Source organism: Schistocerca americana, chromosome 3, assembly GCF_021461395.2.
Source record: "Schistocerca americana isolate TAMUIC-IGC-003095 chromosome 3, iqSchAmer2.1, whole genome shotgun sequence".
Lineage (NCBI taxonomy): Eukaryota > Metazoa > Arthropoda > Insecta > Orthoptera > Acrididae > Schistocerca > Schistocerca americana.
The window spans coordinates 238684106-238703936 of NC_060121.1; the positions used below are offsets into that span (position 1 = coordinate 238684106).

Genomic DNA, 19831 nt, shown 5'->3' on the forward strand with positions numbered 1-19831 from the left:
GGGCCCAAGCCGTTGCATTGTTTTATGCTTTCCTATGCTTCTCTCAGTCTCTAGGACAAATTGCCTGTTGACAACCTAGCTTGCGGGCGGTTAACTTATGTTCTTCGGACCCCACATCTGAGTTTGACCGTTACCCTTTCAAATTACTTTTTTTTACGAAAGTGCGGATCATGCGAGGAAGGTTGGCCGCCACCCAACATGGTAGCCAGCCCATGTGGGGGATCATCACTCACCTGTAAGGTGGTGGCCCCAGACTGCATATGGAGCGCTTTATAGATGCCCGAGCGGATACCTCCCTACGTATACCGAAGAGCAGGTGCCCGTCCGTCTGGCAGCAGAGGGACCCTGGACAATGGTCATTAAGCCAGATGGCTATTGCTGCGGCTGGATGGCGCCCGTTGGGAATAGAGGGCACCTGGCGGGTATCTTGCACCATGAAAAGACGTAAGGTACAAGACGGTAGCCCGTCTGGCCAGTTTAATGTACAACGACGTTGTTGGATGATCGTAAGATTATGAAATTAATACTTGAGACACTACCTAGCTAAACTAGACCCGCCAGGATAGCCGAGAGCGCTAACGCGCTGCTTCCTGAACTCGGGTAGGCGGTCCCGGATCGACTCCGCCCGGCGGTTTAACGACGACGGCCGGTGTGCCGGCCAGCCTGGATGTGGTTTTTGGGCGGTTTTCCACATCCTCCTAGGTGAATACCGGGATGGTCCCCACGTCCCGCCTCAGTTACACGACTCGCAGACATCTGAAACACATTCACACTATTTCACGATTTACACTAGACTCAGACAGGTGGGGTACACTAATTCCGTACTGGGGGGTATGGGGTGGCGGCAGGAAGGGCATCCAGCCACCCCTTAAAATTAACCATGCCAAATCCGTACTTAACCCTGCCGACCCTGCGCACAATGCGGGAGAAGGCGGTAGCGAAAGAAAGAAAGAAAGAAACACTACCTATCTAAACTACCTCTCTCCTGAATTAGTTTAGTATCTGGTCATTACATAGTTCCAAACTTTGCAAAATGACTAGCCACGAATAAAATGATACGAAGATTGTTTCATAGAGTAATTAGCCCTATTTGTTTTTCATAAAACTTGAAGTTACCATTTCAAACAAAAAATTATCTGCTCACACGAAATGACGGGCCTTTCTTTGTATAATTAATAGTTTCTAATGTGAAAGTGCAGTCCATTTAAAATTTCCAGAAAACAACAGAAACTGTTATTGGCCAATGCCTATTGGAACTATCAAAAACTGAAACAATGACATTGTAGCACTCACACAAAAAAGACGTAATTCACATTAGCTTCCATCCATCCACTAAGTCTTTAATCACAACAAAGATTTGCGATCTTATACTTCTGACGTATTGGAAATCATACAAAGTATCATGCAAGTCTTTGTCAAGATTCTCCATCGTCACGAAATTCTGGAAATATCATATGTCTTAAGGTACTTGGCAAGGAGAACTTCGATGCAAGAAGCTTTGTTACATAACTAAATAAATAAATCAATGTACTCAAAACAGTTACAGAACATAAGTAAAAATATATACTGTAAGGCTTCGGTAATGGCTTTTCTGTTTATTTTTGTGTTAATTTTGCTGCTATGGTCTGTATGAGTCGAGCATAGGAGCTATGCATAGAGAACCCGCTTCGTTACAAAATAAAACTGTCCATGTGTCAAATATGAACACAAGCTATTCAGTTGGAAAACAGAAAATGTCGCTTGGAAATAATAACGGTATAAGTCGAACTTTGTTGTCTTACAGTCCTTCCCAAACAAAGCCTAAACTGATGCAGTCCGTAGCGTTCACAGTTTTGCTTGTTTCGCATTCACACTAAAATAAGCATTGCTACGTTCCGTTTCCACATTAACTAAACAGGCAATCACTGAAATCGAAAACGTTTTCAGTTACGTTTTGCGATCAGTGTGCTTCGAAAATTACTGACTCACCAAGACGACACTGTAGTAAATATAGCTGTAATCCTTACAGTACACCAATCTTCAATCTATTTTCGAGATATGTGCGCGCATATATACAGTAAGCACACAAGAGACACAATTCTGAAAATAAATTCAGTAGTTGTGTAGCTTACAAAACCGTACACAAACTCTCTAGCTTTCAGAATAATTGTATAACGATCACACAGTGAAGGCTTTAGCGATCGGGTATCATAGTTGCTGATGAGCCTTCCGCGCTGTATGGCCGTGGTCGAAAAAAACGTTTCGGTTCCTGACGTTTCGTCCAGAGCGTCCATCTTTGGAGGTGCTTAGCATGATGATGAGTCTTGCCGACTGACATGCCGAACGTCGGAGAGCGCCACAAATACTGTGTAAAATGAGCGTCGTCGAGTTTACTCGTGATCAGCAGAGATACTCTTTGTCAGAGATAAAAAGTTAACTATCGATTATCGCCTGTCAAAGATAAAAACTTATCTGTCGATTCTACAGAGTCATTGTCTACAAATCATTGAGATCCAAGGCTTCTTCTTTCCTGTTAGTATCATCACTGTGCTTATATGTTTCGATGGATTCTCTGTATAGTCGTGGTCAGTAGTTTGACAGAGTAGATAAAATTTTGGTTTCGAAAAATTTCAATTCATGGTTTCCTGACTGAAGAGCATGCTCTGCTATAGCAGATTATTCTGTATTCCCTAGTCGGCAAAGGTTTTTATGTTCTTTCAGTTCTGTATTCACGCTTCTCTTGGTAGTTCCAGTGCAGAACTTTCCATAAGTACACGGGATCTTATCTACTGCACTTGCTACCAGAGTAGGGCGTTTGTCCTTTTAAGAGTGCTTCACACATTTACTTGGTCTAAACCCGGTCTGATGTCATGTTTCTGCAAAATCTTGCCAAACCGATCAGTTACTTCTTTGACAAAGGTGAGAGAAAAAAATGTTCTTCCATCGCTGTGTTTTATTGCTGTCACAAGCTGCGACATTGTTGCGAATAAAGCAGTGACTCGTAATACAATAAGTTTCTTTAATTTACGTCTATGATCACACATTTTCTTGTTCTTTCTCTGTTCATTTCATGGACTGCATTAATTAGATAATGTGGGTCATGCACCGTTACGGAATTTTATCATTCTTTTCTTGCAATGGAGAGCCGCAGGGTACGAGGGGCCCTCGGGCGGTCACGTATCTCCAGCCACTTCCCGCCAATGCGGTATTCTGGCGTTAGCGATAACAGAGGGCGCTGATTATGTGCAGCACTATGTTTTCTTTCATTGTGGCTTCTTTAGCGATTTTTTTATGGTTTTTAATATTATCCTGTGCGCTATCAAAGGTGTTTATTACTTATGTCATTATCTAGAATATTGGCACTAAAGCATATGTCAACTACTGTCTCTTAACTTTTCCTCTCTTTGACAATCTTACTTTTGTCGTGTTCTATTTCATTGCTTTTTCTACTGTAATGCCTTTTATACGTTATAAGCTCATTATAAACTTCAACTGTTGTACACCCTTTATTTTCGCTGTTCAATTAATTATTGAAAACTAGTGTATGCCGACATTAGCGACATCTGGTGAACTTACAACACAAACATCTTGTGGCCACTGTACGGGAGCTTCTTTTGAACATTAGTGCTACTGACGACATGACTCGTGCATATGATGTTATTTACATATATTTGACGATGCTGGTACTGATGCTTCATTTAACATTTGACGATGCCACTGTGGCTGCAGTACATTAGGACTTTGTTTTTATTAAACAGGTATGCCTCTTCATACTTATAGCGCACAAATGCATAAATGTCAGTAGTACTTTTCATCATGGTCTATTTATTGTTTTTAATCTGTAGACTATCTACGAGTGTATTTATATTTTTTCCCATTTTTTGCTGCAGATCTGATGATGGCCATTATAGACCGAAACCGGTAATCTGTTAACAAAAAGTTTGCTAGACGTAAATTAAAGGAAACTTACTTTATTGCTGTAGTTTTTCCTAATGTTATTTGCTCACAAACCCCTATTTACGCCTTTGCTTGAATAGCCATTCTTCTCGAAAGGCTGATTCAGATGTTTTAATTCGTCGTTCAGGTGTTCCGGAGTGCAAATTCTTTTGGCTGTTTCTTGGATGGTGGCCATACAGCTCGGCAGACTTGTCAGCAACTGGATACTGACCACATAAAACATGGCGGATAGTACAGTAGAGCGTCTATTATCCGAACGTCGGTCAACCGAACGACCGCTTAACCGAACTGTGTACTCGCTCGCACCTGTTACTCTCACAGCCTACAGTTCATCATCCCCCTCACTCCCAAACCAAGTTCCCCACAGTAGTCGCCGCACTGGGCCACCGCTGGCTGAACATCGCTTCTAATGGGGCCTTCACAAGGCGCTGCTGACCGGCCAAGCCGCCTGTCGCTGTGTTTCAACAATCAGCACACTTCTGTCGGCTTGGCACTGGCAATAGAAGTTGCGGCAGTATCAAAGCTGTTCACAGCAACATCTGCTCCAGCTTAGAGTTAAGGCGTGCCGCTCCGCGCTGTTTGAAGGATTTCGCGCCCCCAAGAAGAGCTTCTCACGGTGCAAACAGTCACCTTCTGTTCTCCGTTACGACCACTCGTGTGTTGCTGCGTGAAGAAGTGAACTTGATGATACAAAATGCTTAAACGTAAACGTGTTGTCCTTTCTATGAGGGACAAGTACGAGATTATTAAAAGGTTAGAAGAAGTTGAATCTGCAACCACTTTATCCAATGAGTACAAGGTGAGGAAGTCGACAATTACGGATATAAAAAACCAAAAGACGTGCATAGCAAATTTTATAGCTATGCTTGATTCTACTGGTGGATCAACAAGCCGTAAAACTATGAAGCTCGCCACTAACACAGATCTAGATGATGCTGTTTACAAGTGGTTTACACAAAAGAGATCGGAAGGATAACCTATCTCAGGTCCCATTCTGTGTGAGAAGGCAATGCAGTTCAACGAAAAACTTGGAGGGCCTTCGAACTTTAATGTGAGCGCGGGCTGGCTAAAACGATTCAAGTCAAGACACGGGATTCGTGAGCTTACATGATTGAAAATGACGAACAGAATGATATTCTTGGTATGCTAAAAGAAATAGACTGCCACGAATGTGATGAAGAAGACGTTCATGAATGGATGAATATCGATGATGCAGATCTAGGGCACCAAATCATGCAGGACAGCGAGATTGTAAACGTCGTCACTGATAAAGATGACGCCGCCAGCAACTCATCAGTCAGTGCTCAAGAAAGCGAAGATGAAAGTATACCAACAGCTTCTGAGGCATTCACTTGTTTAGATACTGCCTTGCGATGGTTTGAAGCCCAAGATGAAAGTGACCAGTTTCAGATATCTGTAATGAAAAAAGTACGGAACTTAGCTGCTCGTAAGTGTGTAGCTTAGACAGACCAAAATGAAGGATTTTTTTAAACGTTAATTTTGTATACTGTGTGTATTGTTCATGCAAAATGCGTATGTAATATGTATATATTTTTGTTTAATAAACAGGGTGTTACAAAAAGGTACGGCCAAACTATCAGGAAACAACCCTCACACACAAATAACGACAAGATGTTATGTGGACATGTGTCCAGAAACGCTTAATTTCCATGTTGGAGCTCATTTTAGTTTCGTCAATATGTATTGTACTTCCTCGATACACCGCCATTTGGCACAATTGAAAGAAGGTAACGTTGACTTCGGTGCCTGTGTTGACATGCGACTCATTGCTCTACAGTACTAGCATCAAGCACATCAGTACGTAGCATCAACAGGTTAGTGTTCATCGCGAACGTGGTTTTGCAGTCAGTGCAATGTTTACAAATGCGGAGTTGGCAGATGCCCATTTGATGTATGGATTAGCACGGGGCAACAGCCGTGGCGCGGTACGTTTGTATCGAGACAGATTTCCAGAACGAAGGTGTCCCGACAGGAAGACGTTCGAAGCAATTGATCGGCGTCTTAGGAAGCACGGAACATTCCAGCCTATGACTCGCGACTGGGGAAGACCTAGAACGACGAGGACACCTGCAATGGACGAGGCAATTCTTCGTACAGTTGACGATAACCCTAATGTCAGTATCAGAGAAGTTGCTGCTGTACAAGGTAACGTTGACCACGTCGCTGTATGGAGAGTGCCACGGGAGAACCAGTTGTTTCCGTACCATGTACAGCGTGTGCAGACATTATCAGCAGCTGATTGGCCTCCTCGGGTACACTCCTGCGGATGGTTCATCCAACAAAGTGCCAATCCTCATTTCAGTGCAAATGTTCTCTTTACGGATGAGGCTTCATTCCAACGTGATCAAATTGTAAATTTTCACAGTCAACATGTGTGGGCTGACAAGAATCCGCACGCAATTGTGCAATCACGTCATCAACACCGATTTTCTGTAAACGTTTGGGCCGGCATTGTTGGTGATGTCTCGATTGGGCCCCATGTTCTTCCACCTACGCTCAATCGAGCACGTTATCATGATTTCATACGGGATACTCTACCTATGCTGCTAGAACATGTGCCTTTACAAGTACGACACACCATGTGGTTCATGCACGATGGAGCTCCTGCACGTTTCAGTCGAAGTGTTCGTACGCTTCTCAACAACAGATTCGATGACCGATGGATTGGTAGAGGCGGATCAATTCCATGGCCTCCACGCTCTCCTGACCTCAACCCTCTTGACTTTCATTTATGAGGCCATTTGAAAGCTCTTGTCTACGCAACCCCGGTACCAAATGTAGAGACTCTTCGTGCTCGTATTGTGGACGGCTGTGATACAATATGCCATTCTCCGGGGCTGCATTAGCGCATCAGGAATTCCATGCGACGGAGGGTGGATGCATGTATCCTCGCTAACGGAAGACATTTTGAACATTTCCTGTAACAAAGTGTTTGAAGTCACGCTGGTACGTTCTGTTGCTGTGTGTTTCCATTCCATGATTAATGTGATTTGAAGAGAAGTAATAAAATGAGCTCTAACATGGAAAGTAAGTGTTTCCGGACACATGTCCACATAACATATTTTCTTTCTTTGTGTGTGAGGAATGTTTCCTGAAAGTTTGGCCGTACCTTTTTTGTAACACCCTGTATATTCCTACTGAAGTTGCCTTTGTATGTTACTTTGTAATACTAAAAGAGATGCCTGTTTTTATGAATAAATTTACTGCACATTACTTCTTTTGGCAAATAAACATGTACAGTTCGATTATCCGAACAAACCAGTTTTCCGTCCCCATGTCCCACAATTACTTCGGATAATCGACGCTCTACTGTAGTTGCACAGGGAGCGCTGAATAGCGTGCCACAGCCTCTCCACGTGTTGTGTTATCTCTTTGGTGTGCAGACAACGTGCTGATCGACTTCGGGCGGTCCCCGCGCTGGAACTGCCCTCTGCCGGACACGGACGCCCCCCGCGTCACGACGCCTGCCGCGACCAGCATCACCACTGGCGCTCCCTCTCGGCGCCGCGGACCCTCCAGGGCCACTACCACCACCACCACTGAGGAGCCACCAGCCACCCAGGTTAGTACCTCACAGCAGCCGATACTCATGCTAGCGCACTTAGTTTCGACCAGCAGAACCCTGTGGGTTTACTCGAACGCGTTTCGTTGTCTGACCACCTGCAGCGCTAGTTGATACCTCTACTCTCTTCGCGTTGCCATAGGCTGATACAATACGAGGGTCACTCCAAAAGTAATGCACACCATTTTTTTTTAAAATCCACCTTTTATTCTACATGTTTGAAAGTTTTACAGTGTGTAGATACATCCTTTAGGAACAATATTTTCATTTCTCCACATAATTTCCATCCCTCTCAACTGCCTTACGCCATCTTGAAACCAGCGTCTGTATACTCGCACAGTAAAATTCTGGACCAACCTGTTGGAGCCACTGTTCGGCAGCGTGCACAAGGGAGTCATCATCTTCAAACCTTGTTCCACGAAGACAGCCTTTCAGTTTCCCAAAGAGATGATAGTCACATGGAGCCAGGTCAGGACTGTAAGGCGGGTGTTTCAGTGTTGTCCATCCGAGTTTTGTTATCACTTCTACATCTACATCTACATCCATACTCCGCAAGCCACCTGACGGTGTGTGGCAGAGGGTACCTTAACTACCTCTATCGGTTCTCCCTTCTATTCCAGTCTCGTAATGTTCGTGGAAAGAAGGATTGTCGGTATGCCTCTGTGTGGGCTCTAATCTCTCTGATTTTATCCTCAAGGTCTCTTCGCGAGATATACGTAGGAGGGAGCAATCTACTCTTTGACTTGTCGGTGAAAGTATGTTCTCGAAACTTCAACAAAAGCCCGTACCGAGCTACTGAGCGTCTCTCCTCCAGAGTCTTCCACTGGAGTTTATCTGTCATCTCCGTAACGCTTTCGCGATTACTAAATGATCCTGTAACGAAGCGCGCTGCTCTCCGCTGGATCTTCTCTATCTCTTCTATCAACCCTATCTGATACAGATCCCACACTGCTGAGCAGTATTCAAACAGTGGGCGAACAAGCGTGCTGTAACCTACTTCCTTTGTTTTCGGATTGCATTTCCTTAAGATTCTTCCAATGAATCTCAGTCTGGCATCTGCTTTGCCGACGATCAACTTTATATGATCATTCCATTTTAAATCACTCCTAATGCCTATTCCCAGATAATTTATGGAATTAACTGCTTCCAGTTGCTGACCTGCTATATTGTAGCTAAATGATAAGGGATCTTTCTTTCTGTGTATCTGCAGCACATTACACTTGTCTACATTGAGATTCAATTGCCATTCCCTGCACCATGCGTCAATTCGCTGCAGATCCTCCCGCATTTCAGTACAATTTTCCATTGTTACAATCTCTCGATATAGCACAGCATCATCCGCAAAAAGCCTCAGTGAACTTCCGATGTCATCCACAAGGTCATTTATGCATATTGTGAATAGCAACGGTCCTACGACACTCCTCTGCGGCACACCTGAAATCACTCTTACTTCAGAAGACTTCTCTCCATTGAGAATTACATGCTGCGTTCTGTTATCTAGGAACTCTTCAATCCAATCACACAATTGGTCCGATAGTCCATATGCTCTTACTTTGTTCATTAAACGACTGTGGGGAACTGTATCGAACGCCTTGCGAAACACAGTATATACCTGGGAACCCGTGTCTATGGCCCTCTGAGTCTCGTGGAAGAATATCGCGAGCTGGGTTTCACACGATCGTCTTTTTCGAAACCCATGCTGATTCCTACAGAATAGATTTCTAGTCTCCAGAAAAGCCATTACACTCGAACATAATACGTGTTCCATGGTTTTTTGACTGACATGTGGCTGTTCATTGTCGTGCAACGGCAAAACATCCTGCTTTTGCCGATGTGGTCGAACACGACTCAGTCGAGCTTGAAGTTTCTTCAGTGTCGTCACATATGCATCAGAATTTATGGTGGTTCCACTTGGCATGATGTCCACGAGCAAGAGTCCGGAATCGAAAAACACCGTAGCCATAACATTTCCAGCAGAAGTTGTGGCTTTGAATTTTTTTTTTTTTTCTTAGGTGAATTTGCATGATGCCACTCCATTGATTCTTCTTCAGTAGCTCTACAGCCCTTGGTGAGCCTTGGCTTCTTCAACAATCTTCCTCCACACTACTCGGTTATTTGCTGCTCTTTTCCACCCCCGGACTCCCATATTGCTGATATCCATTATTACCTCAGCGATTCATCTTCTTCTAGGTCTCCCTTTTCGCCTAACTGAATGGATCATACCTTTCATCATTTTCTTTGAAATTCTATCCTCTGCCATTCTCTCCAAGTGTCCTAGCCATCGTATTCGCTGTGATTCCACAAATTTTACTATGTCCCTGCCTTGTATTAACTCTTGTAATTCGGCATTGTAGCTTATTCTCCAGCCTTCTTCCTCCCTTACTGTCGCATAGATTTTGCGTAGTATTTTCCGCTCAATGCTTCTTAGAGCATTTTTATCGTGTTCTGTCAACGTCCATACCTCTGAGCCGTATGTGATAACTGGGCGGACTAGGGAATTATATATTAGCAATTTAGTTTTTCTTGTAACAAGGCTACTTTTGAAAAGCTGCATATTTGCAAAGTAAGCTCTGTTTCCTGCTTGTATTCTTTCCCTTATAGCCTTTCCAATACTGTTATCATTTGTTATTAGGGCTCCCAAGTAGTTAAAAGAGGACACTCCATTGAAGCATTTCCCATTGATGTTCAGGTTTTTAGGGGTTCTTCTGGCCTCAGATTGTGACATTACCATATATTTTGTTTTGTTTTCATTTACTATGAGGCTAATTTTTAAGGCTTCTGCTTCCATTGCCCGGTATGTTTCTAGGAGTGTATTGGTATTTCTTCCTACTATAGCAATGTCATCAGCGTATGCACATATCTGGCTAGTTTTCATAAATATGGTGCCTCTTTTGTTGATTTTATTTACTGCACTATGTAGGACTATGTTGAATAGGACAGTGGAGAGACTATCCCCTTGCTTCACACCTTTATTAAAGTCAAAGCTTTCACTTGTTCTGCTAAGGACCTTTACTTTTGCTCTTGTCTCTGTCATTGTCATTCTGATTAGTCTTAATAATTTAGCACATATACCAACTTCTTTCAGTACTCTGTATAGTTCTTGCCGATTTATGCTGTCAAAGGCTTGTTTGAAATCGATGAATAAGAAATGCAGATTTATATCATATTCATAGAACTTTTCCATCATTTGCCTTATCACAAATATTTGATCAGTTGTTCCTCTGCCTGGTCGAAAGCCACACTGATATTCCCCTAGTATGCCTTCTGCACACTTCCGTATCCTTTCGTTTAATATACTTGTGAAGATCTTATAAGCTGTACTTAGGAGTGTTACACCGCTATAGTTTTCACATGCTGTTCTGTCCCCTTTCTTATAAATGGGGACTCTTATTCCAATTTTCCAATTATCTGGCATAGTTTCTGTTTCCCATATATCTGATATTAATGTGTGCAATTCCTTTATTACAGCCTCACCACCAATTTTTTCCCAGGGGCTCGATTGTTTTTTGACTTGTGCACAGTCTGGGAAACCTCTTGTAGTGTTGGCTTTCTTGCCTCATTGGTTTCATTGTCTACTTCCAGCTCCACTCTTCCCTCCTGTGCAGCTGTCTCTTCATCTTCTAGGCTGGTGCTTAGTGTATCTTTGAAATACTCAACCCATCTTCCCACTATCTGTTCTTCCTCCCTTATCATTTTCCCATCTTTACTGGAACAGGCCATTGTTTTTGGTTGGAATCTATTCTTCATTTTGCCTATGGCATGATAGAACTTTCTTATTTCACTCTGTTCCTTTAGTTCTTCTAGTTCTTGGAATTTCTTCTTATTCCACTCTCTTTTCTCTCTCTTACACAGTCTGTTAGCTCTTCTCCTTAATTCTCTATATTGTTCCACATTATTTCTGGTTTCTCTCTGTAGCACTTTTGTTCTTGCCCTGTTCTTTTCCTCTATTGCTGACCTGCAATCTTCATCAAACCACTCCTGGGTTCTTCTGTTCCTTCTTATGCCTATTATTTCCTCTGCACCATCCTTAATGCCTTTTTCAAACCTTTCATCTACTCCTACTGTGGTCTCTTCATTGCTCAACTTTCTGCTTAGTATTACTTGGTATTTTTTTACTTCATCAGGGATGTTCAGTTTGTCTGTATTCCATTTCATCATCTTTCCCATTCTGTTGCCATTTGTTAGTGACAGTTTCTCTCTCAAGACTGATTTTATCAAAAAGTGGTCTGAATCACAGTTTGGTCCTCTGCAGCTCCATACATCCGTAACTGACGTGGAGTGGCGCTCAATCACTAAAATATGGTCAATCTGATTGACTACTCCATTGGCTGCAGACTTCCAAGTGCCCAGATGGATCCTTTTATGTGGAAAGCAGGTACTTTTAATAATCATATTATTCCTTGCTGCGAATTGGCATAGTAAGTCCCCATTCTTATTGTTTTCTTCATGTAGTGAATATTTTCCAGAAACTTCATACAGATGTTCATTCCTCCCTATTTTTGCATTAAAATCTCCTATTACTAGCATCAGGTCATATTTAGGTACTGCACAGCATACTTTTTCCAAGTCTTCTAGAACTGTTCTTTAATTATATCCTCTTTTTCCTCTGTTGGTGCATGTGCATTAACTATTGATATATTCCTAAATTTACCTTTTAGTCTGAGTCTGCACATCCTTTCATTTATGGGTTCAAATTCTAGAAGGCTTTTCCTAACTTCCCAAGTTATTATAAACCCTTTTCCAAGTTGGCCTGTTCTTTCTTCTGGTCCACTATATACCAATGAGTACTCAGGTTTATCTAGCTGCCCATTCCCCTGCCATCTTATTTCCTGCAGCCATATCATATCATATTTGAATTTTAAAATTTCATTGGCTATTTCTTTCATTTTTCCAGGCTGAAGCATTGTCCTCACATTCCATGATGCTACTGTTAGATCCTTTATCCATTTCCTTTGCCGGTGTCGTGATACATGCTTTCCATCCAGTTTCCGAGGCTTCTGTTGAATTTCCGTAATAGGGAAGCTGGCTTCACTACGCCTCTAGAGCCCTCCCTGTCCTATGTTGTGGGACACACTTTGTCTGGCTCCTCTGTCGAGACCACTCCGGCTTGGGAGACTCTGCCAGTAGCTATGCTACTGCCGGTACTCCATTGATTGCCTCTTCGTTTCTGGTGAAAAATAATGGAGCCATGTTTCATCACCTGTCACAGCTCTTCCAAGAAATTCATATCCACCATTCTCGTACTGTTCCAAAAGTTCGCTGCATTGCGTTTTCCTTGTTTCTTTGTAAGCCACTGTCAACATCCTGGGAACCCACCTGGCACAATCCTTTTTTAACGCCAACACTTCCACTATTCTGTAAACACTTCCTTCCCGTATCCCAACGTAGCGTGACAATTCGTTCACTGTGATGCGTCTGTCCGCAGTCACCAATTCGTTATCTCTCTGCAAATTGTTTGGAGTGCGTGCAGTACGAGGCCTGCCGCTGCGAGGACAATCCTCAATATTCCCGTGCCCGCTTTCATCACGTAACCTGCTTGCCCACCGACTAACTGTACTGCGATCGACACCAGCACCTCCGTACACCTTTTTCAGCCTCTTGTGGATGTTTCCCACTGTCTCGTTTTCACAGCACAGGAATTCTGACAGCACGTTGCTTCTGACGAATGTCAAGTGTAGCAGCCATCTTGAAGACACGCTGTGACGGCGCCACTCACGGGAACGGGTTGAACTAAGTTTGAAAACAAGCGGGAAGGGTATATCTACACACTGCAAAACTTTCACACGTGCAGAATAAAAACTGTATTTTTACAAAAATAGTGTGCATTTCTTTTGGAGTGACCCTCGTACTATCATATTTCTTTAACATATGATCAAAAATTGGTCAAATTTCTGTGACAAAGATCTTTGACGTGACGCTAAAAAGGGATATTATACTGTCGTCATATTTTTTGTCAAATTCAAGATGGCAGACGACAACTTGTTATTATACACTGCAGTTGCTAGTATCACAATTGCACTGTGTGTGTATTTGGAAGAAAAGCGGCGGAAAAAAAGGCATCATACTTGGATGAAGCCCTAGGTGTTACGTAGAGATAATAAAAGCATTCAGCAAAATTTGTTACGACAGCTGTAAGTGGAGGAAGTCAAGTCTTAAAACAAAAAATTACTTACGAATGGGTGACAGTGTATTTCAGTATTGCTCAGGAAAGTGACTTCTCATATTACAAAACAGAATACTATCTTGAAAATTTTGGAAATTTGTGGTAATGTCCTATGGGACCAAACTGCAGAGGTCATCAGTCCCTAAGCCTACACACTACTTAAACTAACTTACGCTGTGGACAACACACACACCCATGCCCGAGGGAGGACTCGAACCTCCGATAGATGGACCTGCACGGACTACTCTCTTGAAAAATGCTATATGTGCAGAAGACAGGCAAACTGTGACACTGCGATTTCTTAATACATGATAGAGCTACTCTATGAAACTGCCCAGGCTGTGGCTAAGCCATGTCTCCGCAATATCCTTTCTTTCAGGAGTGCTAGTTCTGCAAGGTCGCAGGAGAGCTTCTGTAAAGTTTGGAAGGTAGGAGACGAGGTACTGGCAGAAGTAAAGCTGTGAGTACCGGGCGTGAGTCGTGCTTCGGTAGCTCAGTTGGTAGAGCACTTGCCCGCGAAAGGCAAAGGTCCCGAGTTCGAGTCTCGGTCGGGCCCACAGTTTTAATCTGCCAGGAAGTTTCATATCAGCGCACACTCCGCTGCAGAGTGAAAATCTCATTCTAGAGCTACTCTAGTTTACAACACAGCACTCGAATATCACTTTGCACATTAACCAAAATAATTCCAGAAACGTGTGGAGCGTTTTATGAAGGACTCAGGGAGGAATATGTGTAGGTAAATAAATGTTTAGTACACTATATGTGCTATGTTTAATTTTGAATAATATAATTAATGGAATTGGTGTTCCAACAAACACAAAATTAATAAAAAGTACGAAACAGATGAAACGCTTTTTAACTTTGGGCATCCAGAGTTCAAAAATAGACAAAGTAGAATGGAAAGTCGAGAGAATTTTTTATTTTAGAGTGTGACCACATCCTCTATTCTGGCTTGCTGAAAAGCTGCCTGGATGTTTCCAGATGTAGAGGTCGATGGCTGTAACTGTGAATGTGGACATGAAGTCCCCTGCAGCACATTCCACCTGCCCATCAACACACAATGCACTGTACCGCTTGCTCACCACCCACCCCGTCAAGCTCATCCTCTTCGCCACTGCCTTCCTAACACTTGCAATGACACTACATCTACGACTTTACCCCGGAAGTCACTGTTCGGGTTGTAGCGAAAGTGCATGATGTTCCAGAATCATTATGCCTCCTTCCTGTGCTATCCGCAGGTGGTACGTGGCAAAATCTGTACTACGGTGAATGTATGTTGCAGAAAGTTAACTTCTGGTCATTACAATTGCAACAGTAGAAAAGATAACAAATAACAGATAACAAATTTTACTTATTGTGCGTATCCAGTACTGGAAGAGGAATAAATGAATGACCGGGCCGGCCATTGTGGCCGAGCGGTTCTGGGCGCTTCAATCTGGAACCACGCGACCGCTACGGTCGCAGGTTCGAATCCTGCCTCGGGCATGGATGTGTGTGATGTCCTTACGTTAGTTACGTTTAAGTAGTTCTAAGTTCGAGGGGCCTGATGACCTCAGATGTTAAGTGCCATGGTGCTCAGAGCCATTTGAACCATTTTGAATGACCGGCAGTGCAGTAAATTTCATCACTCATCTTGGAAAGTGACTATCGGAATTTTTTGAGGATAACTCTTCGTGCTGCGCAACGGCTTTCGTGTAACGACTGCCACTGCAATTTGTTTATCACCCCTGAGGCAGCTTCACGCTTACTAAACAAAGCCGTGACGAGTCATGCAGCTGTTTATTGAATCTTTTCATCTCTTCCCTGTCATGAAGCGGTAATATAGCACGCAGAGAAGAAACAAAGGAGAGCAGCTCATTTCTTCACGAGTCGTTTAATAAAATCGGGAGCGTTACAGGGTTGCTCATCATACTCCAGTGGCAGTCACTACAGGGATGGTTCTTATTAACACTTGAAAACCCCTGAAGCGCCGTGGATGAGACCCAGAAAAGTAGTTCAGTATGAGACACAGGGGGGCACAAATGTCAGGGAATACCCCAAAAGTGGATGACAAATGTTGAAGATGTGATGTCACCAGATGACGTACCTCGCCACACATGCAGCGATTGGGCTTGTCGCTCCCATCCTCGCTGGTAGGGGGCTGTGCTAACATCTCTCCGCTACACTACTCTGTTTTCGAACACCTTTTGTAAATGTGATCCGTTGTACACGTAGAAGTTAGAAAATTATTGTCCTCGGTGTAACCGAGCAAAAGCTGTATTAAATTCCCTTCATACCTTGTTTTTTTTATTTGTTTACAGACACTGTTTTGTAGAGAACATGTACATCATTTACTGGTAGCGATGCAGTTCGGAAGCTTATACTTATTTACTTGTGACGCAATACGCTCGGTTGCTCTCCCCGTCGGGTAGACCGTTCGCCGGATGCAAGTCTCTCGATTTGACGCCACTTCGGCGACTTGCCCGTCGATGGGGATGAAATTATGATGATTAGGACAGCACAACACCCAGTTCCTGAGCGGAGAAAATCTGCGACCCAGCCGGGAATCGAACCCGAGCCCTTAGGATTGACATTCTGTTGCGCTGACCACTTTTTTCCATTTTGTTCGGTATTGTTCGTTGCGTTTGGTCTGGCCGGACGTCACAAGACATCCGTTCAAGTTCATTGATTCCTTTACTCAGTTTTTTTCTTACAGAAGGCGAGCAGCCCTCTGACCGAACACGCTGAGCTACCGTGCCGGCTTCCACTCAGCTACCGGGGCGGACTGCTTTTCGGTTAACTGGCGGAGAATGCTGGATCGGTGAACAAATTAATAAATCTTACCTCAGTCTAGACACATAACTGTCAACACAGTGGAAGAAAATAAGGGACGCAAGACTCAGACTCCTGAACCACACATACTATAGTCGCGCATGTAGGCCCGGAGTCACACCGACTTGAAAACTCCACTGCTTCATGTGCGGTGAGGCACGCCATCTGGTGACGTCACATATTCAATATTTCTGATACAGTTTTGTGGTACTTCCCGACGTTTGCGGGCCCATGTGTCTAATATCAAATTACATATCTCAGAGTTAAATACGTCCCTTCAGGAGTTTTTAAACCTTAATCGGAATCACCATTATATAAGAGAGGCTTTGTGCATGACGGATCTGTTACTGTTGATGTTTCGACATCGTGCGTTCCAAGATGTTAGGCAGAATATTACTCTCTCCCACATACACCTCGCGAAATGACCGCGACGTAATGAGCAGAAAAACGAGTGATAACACGGAAGTTCATCGGCAGTCGCGAATAGAACAGAGAAGGGGGTAGAATTACAGAGGTTCCAGAGGTTCCCTGAGACACATTTCTTAAGCTGGCGTGTGGAAGGTACCCTACTGGCCATTAAAATTGCTACACCACGAAGATGACGTGCTACAGACGCGAAATTTAACTGACAGGAAGAAGATACTGTGATATGCAAATGATTAGCTTTCCAGAGCATTCACACAAGGTTGGTGCCGGTGGCGACACCTACAACGTGCTGACATGAGGAAAGTTTCCAACCGATTTCACATACACAAACAGCAGTTGACAGGAGTTGCCTGGTGAAAAGTTGTTGTGATGCCTCGTGTAAGGAGGATAAATGCGTACCATCACGTTTCCGACTTTGATAAAGGTCGGATTGTAGCCTATCGCGATTGCGGTTTATCGTATCGCGACATTGCTACTCGCTTTCGTCGAGATCCAATGACTGTTAGCAGAATATGGAATCGGTGGGTTCACGAGGGTAATACGGAACCGCGTGCTGGATCCCAACGGCCTCGTATCACTAGCAGTCGAGATGACAGGCATCTTATCCGCATGGCTGCGGTTACCCTTGACGCAGCATCACAGACAGGAGCGCCTGCCATGGTGTACTCAACGACGAACCTGGGTGCACGAATGGCAAAACGTGATGTTTTCGGATGAGTCCAGGTTCTGTTTACAGCATCATGATGATCGCATCCGTGTTTGGCGACATCGCGGTAAACGCACATTGAAAGCGTGTATTCGTCATCGCCAAACTGGCGTATCACCCGGCGTGATGGTATGGGGCGCCATTGGTTACACGTCTCGGTCACCTCTTCTTGTTCGCATTGACGGCACTTTGAACAGTGGACGTTACATTTCAGATGTGTTACGACCCGTGGCTCTACCCTTCATTCGATCCCTGCGAAACCCTAGATTTCAGGAGGATAATGCACGACCGCATGTTTCAGGTCCTGTACGGGCCTTTCTGGATACAGAAAATGTTCGACTGCTGCCTGGCCAGCACATTCTCCAGATTCTCCAGATCTCTCACCAATTGAAAACGTCTGGTCAATGGTGGCCGAGCAACTTGTTCGTCACAATACGCCAATCACTACTCTTGATGAATCTGTGGCATCGTGTTGAAGCTGCATGGGCAGCTGTACCTGTACACGCCATCCAAGCTCTGTTTGACTCAATTCCCAGTCGTATCAAGGCCGTTATTACGGCCAGAGCTGGTTGTTCTGGGTACTGATTTCTCAGGATCTGTACACCAAAATTGCGTGAAAATGTAATCACATGTCAGTTCTAGTATAATATATTTGACCAATGAATACCCGTTTATCATCTGCATTTCTTCTTGGTGTAGCAATTTTAATGGCTAGTAGTGTAGATGTAAGTGGCAATGGGCCGGCCATCAAAAGCTGGTATTCGGACACCAAATTACTGCAGCTCAGCAACCGAGAGATTTTTTTACCCAAGAAGTCGGTCGCGAAGAACTGCGATAAGGTCAAATTATGAGCAGGAAAGAAGGAAAGATTCTCACTGTCGTCTAGACATCCTGATACAGACCACGATACCATCATGAATGTCGGTACGTTACGTCGCTAGTTAGTGAGCTAGTGCTGCCTCCCGTGACGTGCCTGTGGGAGGGCGGCGCAACTAGTCGCTTCCCTCCAGCTGCAGTGAGTGTGCTCAGACAGCTGGACTGCGCCTCCGTGTTGCAGCCGCCCCGGAGGCCGACCCGCCCGCGAGCCACGCCGGCGCCCGTGGCGCGAGTGGCCGACGCCTGGCACATCCCGGCCATCCAGTGCTACGAGCCGGAGGACGGCGTCTTCTACGCGCAGATGGGGCCCACCGGCGGCAAGCGAGGCTACTCTGCTATCACCGGTAAGACGCAACACCCGCACAGCTTCCGACAACCCCGCTATCTCTTTGATGGTAATTAACCACACCGAAACCGTTCCACTTCCATCTACATCTACACACATACTCCTCCATACATCATACGGTGCGTGACGGACGGTACCTCGTACCACAACTAGCATCTTCTCTCCCTGTTCCACTCCCAAACAGAACGAGGGAAAAATGACTGCCTATAACCCTCTGTACGAGCCCTAATCTCTCTTATCTTATCTTTGTGGTCTTTCCGCGAAATATAAGTTGGCGCAGTAAAATTGTACTGCAGTGAGCCTCAAATGCTGGTTATCTAAATTTCCTCAGTAGCGAATCACGAAAAGAACGCCTCCTTTCCTCCCACCCGAGTTCCTGAAGCATTTCCGTAACACTCGCGTGATGATCAAACCTACCAGTAACAAATCTAGCAGCCCGCCTCTGAATTGCTTCTATGTCCTCCTTCAATCCGACCTGATAGGCATCCCAAACGCTCGAGCAGTACTCAAGAATAGGTCGTATCAGTGTTTTATAAGCGGTCTCCTTTACAGATGAACCACATCTTCCCAAAATTCTACCAATGAACCGAAGACGACTATCCGCCTTCCCCACAACTGCCATTACATGCTTCTCCCACTTCATATCGCTGTGCAATGTTACGCCCAAATATTTAATAGACGTGACTGTGTCTAGCGCTACACTACTAATGGAGTATTCAAACATTACGGGATTCTTTTTCCTATTCATCTGCATTAATTTACATTTATCCTGACCGAGTCATCTTGTATCCTCCTACTGCAAAATGACAGTGGCGTCTACCAGACAGATGACTTGAGAACTCAGCGCAGAGCCGTACCGAGGTGGTCCAGCGTTTCTGGCAGAACAGTCAACGCTGCGTCCCCCCTCCCCGCCCTGGGATATGTGAGACTTAATTACAAAAATCTATATGGCTTAAATGTTTAGCACAGTGATCAGCAAAGAAA

General features: G+C 44.2%; 1 protein-coding gene across 1 annotated transcript in view; it reads left to right on the plus strand.

Moving 5' to 3' along the window:
- Positions 1-19831, plus strand: part of LOC124607321 (protein Skeletor, isoforms D/E-like) — a 341628-nt gene that overhangs the window by 257303 nt on the left and 64494 nt on the right. Inside the window, exons 10-11 of the mRNA XM_047139621.1 lie at positions 7341-7519; positions 18683-18845. Coding sequence (XP_046995577.1) covers positions 7341-7519; positions 18683-18845 — 342 coding nt within the window. The remainder of the gene's footprint in view (positions 1-7340; positions 7520-18682; positions 18846-19831) is intronic.